The sequence below is a fragment of the Limulus polyphemus genome, unplaced genomic scaffold (assembly GCF_000517525.1).
Source record: "Limulus polyphemus unplaced genomic scaffold, Limulus_polyphemus-2.1.2 Scaffold282, whole genome shotgun sequence".
NCBI lineage: Eukaryota > Metazoa > Arthropoda > Merostomata > Xiphosura > Limulidae > Limulus > Limulus polyphemus.
In genome coordinates, this window is record NW_013665892.1 from 562,833 (window position 1) to 569,480 (window position 6,648).

Here is a 6,648-nt window from a genome sequence, read left to right on the forward strand (position 1 = left end):
TTTAACTATTTCTTTGTAGTTTCAGATCATTTGTTCTTCGTCAAACTTAAACTAGCTACGTATAAGATAATCATTTAGAGCTGTCCCGATGTATAGGAAGTGTTCAATAATTGAAGAAAGGCTTTGGACTGCATTTCATTACTTTATTTATCTATATGAAACCGAATAAAAAAAAAGAATTGTTTACATTTAAGTCGTGATCTTCAACAATACTTGGACCTTACTTTTGACTGAAACTACTAACCGTTTCCTCGTTCCAGATTGCATATATGGTGCATGTAAAACGTTTTCATCTAGTTTCTTCTCAGGTTATATATTGCATGCTGATAAAACTACTTACAGTGACTAGTATACATATAAACAATTTTTATGGTATTTTAATATAACATTTTTATTAATCTTCCTTTCTTACACAATACGCCAATACAAGATAAACATGAGTATACGTAAATGTCATGAGGAGCCGGAGTCGACCAAACACCAAGTAAGATTGATAATATACACTTGTAAAATAAAGCAAAACTTACTCCGAGGTTGTAAAGATACTTGCACCATACTGTAATCTTCGAGACAAAGAGATTACATACATATATTACGGTGGAAGTTGTAATATATTTATTTAAAAATATGTTAGTCCTGGATAGTTTGAAATAAACATTCACTTATTGTTATCAGACAAACTTAAATATTTATAATTGAAGTAAAATAGTAAAAGTGAAAACTTGAGTTTCATATGCAAGAAATTCAACCTTCCAGGCGTACATGAATATCAAACTAACAATAATATTTAAAAATGCTTTGATTTCCAACATTCACAATAAAAGTAATTAGTACAACATTTGATTGAGCTCTCTACAATTGATTTTCAACAGTAAGATTTTAATTCCACACCAAAAGTACACCATAAACAACTTTTGTTAAATATACTTGAACATTTTCTCTACTACATTATATGATATTGTCACATGAAACTTGCTGCAAACTGCTACAATTAAACAATATTTATCGATAAGACTGCAGTCTCGAATTTGACTTTACAAAGTTATGTTTTAGCACGAATGACATTCAGAATCTCATCAGCTGGTTTCTTTCTTTTTTTTTTATTTAATTTCGAATATAGAAACAGTAAAAGAATTAAGTGTAAGATACTAATTTAGATACAAAATAGAAGTCAACATGAATGAAATACAACCACTAAGGTTAAGTGAATGTCACGTGACGGTCAAAATACATGTGCACTATATCCTACTAAGTTTACAGTTCTTAATAAAGACTAACTTACGTTCTTTCTTACGACAAAGATGGCGTGAAAATTCTTACAAAACAAAAGAACTACAAAAGTATTATACAACCGAAACCAAAAATATGACATGCAAATACAAACGGACCTACTAGTAAATACATATCTTCACATATTACAAATGTGAGTATTATATTTATAATATGTTGCACTGTCAAAGAAACTTTTCATTGTTTTCTTTAAAAAGTCTAAAAATCTAGGCTATATTTCAGATTTTCTTACAACTCTTAGCTATTTTCAAAATACAAACTTAAATAAATGATCCAAATCAATAGTTCCATTTAAAATTAAAACAATATCTTCAACACTGTATAACAACAATTCATTTAGTGTTGCCTGTAGTGTTTGAAACGTTAAAAGTCTTGAACACAAATTACTATAACAATATGATAAACGTATAAATATTAAACATTTTAATTTATCAATTACAGTAAGTTCTAAAAGCAAATTTCCAAAATAATTTTCATCTAAATGTGTATTTCGAGTTTCAATTTTTTGTTGAAACTTTTAAATCAGAAAAAAAAAAACAATTAACTACAGAAGCCATTGCATCTGTAACGGGCAAGATGGCGCTAGCATCACCAAATCGTACATTTCTTCTGAGGGTTCATGTGAGAGTTGATCGAACAATTAAAGCTTTTGGCGAAGTCTTCCAGGTTGGAAAAGGACCCAATGATTCTGTAAATATGAATGAATTAATAAAAATAATATTTTGCATAACTAAAGATTTCTAATCAGTGCATTAACTAGTTGCAAAGAAGAATCCTGAATTTATTAAATGCACTCACTCGAACTATATACTGTTTCTGGTTTCAGAAGGAGAAGTGAACAAAATGATTCCTGCCAAAGTTTAAAAAAAAATAACAAAATTTATCCTTTTCAAACATGAAGAAAGGCGGACCTTCAATGCTATACACTAATTTCTGCACAAGTACTTTGAATTTAATTAATCATCTAGAATTTCTAGATCATAAGAACTTACCTTTCTGGTTTTGGGTCCAGCTGAGGGCCCCAGCATGTTCCGGGAGCAAAGCACCCAGATTCTTACAGGCTCCTAACATTAGGGAAGTTAAGAACTGGCTATGCCCCACAAAGCAGAAGATATAGGGGAGAAAAGGGCGGGTGAAATAAAGAGTAAGAAATAAATGATAAGGCCTGGAAACTGTGCAATTACTTCCAGCCTGAGGTCATGCACGCAAAGTATGATCCAGTCTGGACATGGAAGGCAATAAATATATAGAACAGCACAATACATCAAACGGGATTATTTGTACAGCAAGAACAATTTCACAAACACTTCATTCTGATGCTTTAACAAGCGCGGAAACAAATACAATAACAATGTCAGACATTCACCATGATGACGGAAGAAGATCAAGACAAGGCCTTCATGTACAGATACATTAATCAATGTGACCATGGAGACATGTAAAATAATCTCAAGCTACACCAGAGCTTATCAGAATCATAACTATGCAGGTTGCACATCATATCCAAAAATTGTTTTGGAGCCTCACCACGTTGTTTAAGTTTGTATCATCACACCTCGTCATTCTCTATTTAATGACCATGCATCTTCACAATAGCCCTGTTGTGTAATTTCCTCTGTAAAATAATCTGACAAAGTCTGTCATGTCCTTGTGTAAAATGGGTCATAAATGCACTAACTACCAAAAGATGCGTCAAAAGCACCGAAGCTGGCAATCACACTGGGTCATTATCAATACTAGTCTATATCAAAGAACATCATTTTTGCCTGTTCTTTTCAATACTTACACCAAAATATAGCTGGCTTTAACTATTCAATTAGATGCTATGTGCTAACCTTTGCTGACGATATTCTAGTGGACAGCAGAGACTCGAGCAAATCTGAAATCACGATCAAGATATAACCATTCTTTAGCAAGGTAAGAAAATGATGCAACCATTTCTTAACAAGGTAAGAAAATGGTGTAATCATTCCTTAGCAAGGTAAGAAAATGATGCAACCATTTCTTAACAGGGTAAGAAAATGGTGTAATCATTCCTTAGCAGGGTAGGAAAATGATGTAATCATTCCTTAACAGGGTAAGAAAATGGTGCAATTAGACAGGAATGTTAATCAATCCTGCCAAAGCCACAGTTACGTTCTTTACACTCAACAACTGACATGATGATGGGGACAATCCTTTGTAGACATTACTGTCCTTCTAGATGAAACACTGAAGTGTCTGGAGGTAAACTTTGACAGACAACTCAAAATAACCAGCCACATTAAGTCTATCACTATCTGTGACTAGCTCTCTGGTGTTGACTGCACACTTGCATATAATATTCCAAAATAAGTACAAATGATAATCCTCTCTCTATTTCAACGATTTGTTTACTCAAAAATAATTTAGAAATTATATTTTCTAATTTTGCAATCTAGGTGTTATTGTGTTTTTTTTACTGGAAACTATATGCATAAGGCTAGTAAAGAAGATTTGTAACGATTACTGTCAGTCTTATTGTGACATAAACTTATTGTCACATAAGCTATTAATCAGTAAATCATGTTTTACCAACAAAGGGCGTTATATTCCAAGATATTTGACGTCTTGTAAATTACTAACATTTTATGTCGCATATCCAGTTGACCTGGTACCGAGGGGCAGGGGGGAGGGGGGGGTCTCGTTGATAACGGGCCATCGAGATGCTAATATGATCTTTCTTATTGAAAATTCGTAGTAAAAAGCCAGTAAAGAATGATTTGTAAAAAATTACCATCAGTCTTTGAGTGATGTAGATTACACGCATGAGGTGTTATATACCAGGATTAGCTATGATTAATGATTGGCTCTCTGTGATAGCATGGGACTTTGCATTTTGCAACGGTATAAATAATAATTAGTTTTTGTAATGAGGTGTGTGACAGTAAAATAGATTAAGCCAAATAGAAAATCAAATCCACGTGGAAGCGAGAGCGGAGGATATTTTAAGGAAATTAAGTTTTGTGGTTAAAACTTGAGGACTACGAAGTACTATGATGTAAGATTAATATAGAATTAGAAATAAATAACTCAGAGAATGAAATATGCATAAGGTAAGCCTAGAGATTAAAACGTTTCAAACATCGGTAGATAGCACCACCTGGTAGGATATACCATACCAAGTTACGACAAAACTTCCAAGCTGCGCCATCTTCATCATGGTATATACTTCGAGGATATGACTAACAATATTTTATTTAGTTAAAATATCTGCATTTTTATCATATTCGAGTCCATAAGTAGCTATAATTTAACGAAATTGTAGAGAAAAACTTGTTTCTTTAACAGACACATAAAAGCTAACGTCCACTGTAAACACGTAAAGAATGGAAATATGCATGAAAAACCTTTAAGTAATATACTTTAATATTGCATTGAATATTAGTATTTTAATAGGCGTCACTATCGTAGACAAATAATTACTTCTATTAGAAAAGATGAGACTCAACATACCTAAACTGAGCTGGACTGTGCCAACCAGAAAGTATCCTCAGTTTCAGAACTTCAGGCCGATATTTACCACACCACACCTATGTATAAACTTTACATTTACAGTCAAGTTCACAAATTTTTCAAATTAACCTAAAGTTACGACAGTCACTTAGGTTTTTCGATATTATTATTATCTGTTGCCTGCAACCTCTGGATTTTAAAGGATGTCACACCCTTCTTAAAATACAAATTCTTTCTTACAAGATGTTAAAAACACAGAATATGACTTATGATAATATGAACAGTCGATGTTCATATCAGTATTTTCCTAAAAATGTAATATTTAGGACATACATGAATTATTCTATCAGTTAAAACGTATAAAAACATTAAATTAAGATAGCGTTTGGGGTCATGTCTTACATCAATAGTCTGCACTATAAGAGGAATACTATTTACATTAAAATAAATGATTAAGTAAATATCTGTGCTGCAAGAATAAATAAATAAAAGTCTGTACTTTAAGGATAATACAAATGATAATACAATAAATAAATAAAAGCTTGTACTGTAATGATAATACTGAATACATTAAATGTAAGTCTCTCACATTAGCTGCACTTATCCAAAACAGCTGTTCGGGACTGTACTTCAAACCAATCAGAGGAAGCTCGGGACCGTTATCTTTAACCCAAGACTTGTAAGCCTAGAAGTAAAGAGACACTGTACTCAGCTCAACCAGCGTACATGACTTACAATCTTCACTTTGATTATCTGAACTTAGCATCGATGTTAGAAACTACAGTTCCATATATTAGCAGTTATATTATATCACAAAATTCATCCACTAAAACGTAACAAACATTGGGCTTTAGTTTCATTTCACATTGACCATATTTTATGAAATCCTGCCTCTACTTACTCGATAAGCTTGTTTCAGTCCTCCATTATCTGCAATGTTTTCACCTTGCGTGTTGATACCATTAATCTGTAATAATTATCAAACCTTTAGTAATATTATTGAAATAAAGGAAGAACTTGTAACATGAAAATTAAAGTTTTGTTTACGGATAAAACAAGTAATACGTTTCGCTAGGTTTACCTAGCATCGTCAGGTGGATAAAATTGAATGATGGACCTCCAAGTTATCAAGCACAAGGGAAGTGGAATTTAATGTTCTTTTAATCGTGTACACACTTGTCGACCGGTTTCTCCAATGTAAATATTACAACAGTCTTTACATGTATCAGGTCGTCAAGAAATTAATGTCGCGTTTTGGAACACTTTCATTAACCATCCCCCGAAAAACGTACATCACGTATAACAGTTAAACGAACCGCCTAAACGTCACGTTTGTGGAGCATATATAATGCTTAAAGTTTAGTACACTCTAATCCCTTATAGTGATGGCACACGACGAGAAACACATTCGGCATGTAGTGCTGTTTGAATACAAGAATGGAAACAACGCCTCTGTAGCCATAAAGAATATCAAAGAAGTTTATGGAAATGTTTTGAACGCTAGTTAAGTAAATTTCATTCAGGTGACTTTAGCCTTAAAAACTGTGATGGCAGGGGCCGGCATGTTGGAATTGATATTGATGCTCTGAAGACGCTTGTTGAATCTAACCCAAGGCAACACACTCGTGAAATGGTCATAAAATTGCATGTCTTTCATGAAACAATACGCAAACATCTAAGGAACATGGAAAAACTCCTTAAAAAAGGTGTTTGGGTGCCTCACGAACGATCATTGTTTCCAACGTGTGAACGTTGCTTCGTCTCTTCTGGCGCGTAATGCGCTTGAACCATATTTGGAGAGAATTGTCACCGGTGATGAAAAATGGATTATCTATGCGAATATTAAACGCTAAAACAATGACTCGGTCCTAGACAAAAACCCCT

At 33.2% G+C, this 6,648-nt stretch overlaps 1 protein-coding gene across 1 annotated transcript in view; it reads right to left on the minus strand.

Annotated features, from left to right (window-relative positions):
- Window positions 1-218: 218 nt before the first annotated feature.
- LOC106457020 (membrane metallo-endopeptidase-like 1) overlaps window positions 219-6,648 on the minus strand; it is a 104,207-nt gene continuing 97,777 nt past the window's right edge. The window contains exons 17-20 of the mRNA XM_013916405.2: window positions 5,666-5,731; window positions 5,354-5,449; window positions 4,765-4,841; window positions 219-1,978 (exon numbers count right to left, since the gene is read on the minus strand). Of these exons, the coding sequence (XP_013771859.1) occupies window positions 1,879-1,978; window positions 4,765-4,841; window positions 5,354-5,449; window positions 5,666-5,731 (339 nt within the window). The 3' untranslated portion in view covers window positions 219-1,878. The remainder of the gene's footprint in view (window positions 1,979-4,764; window positions 4,842-5,353; window positions 5,450-5,665; window positions 5,732-6,648) is intronic.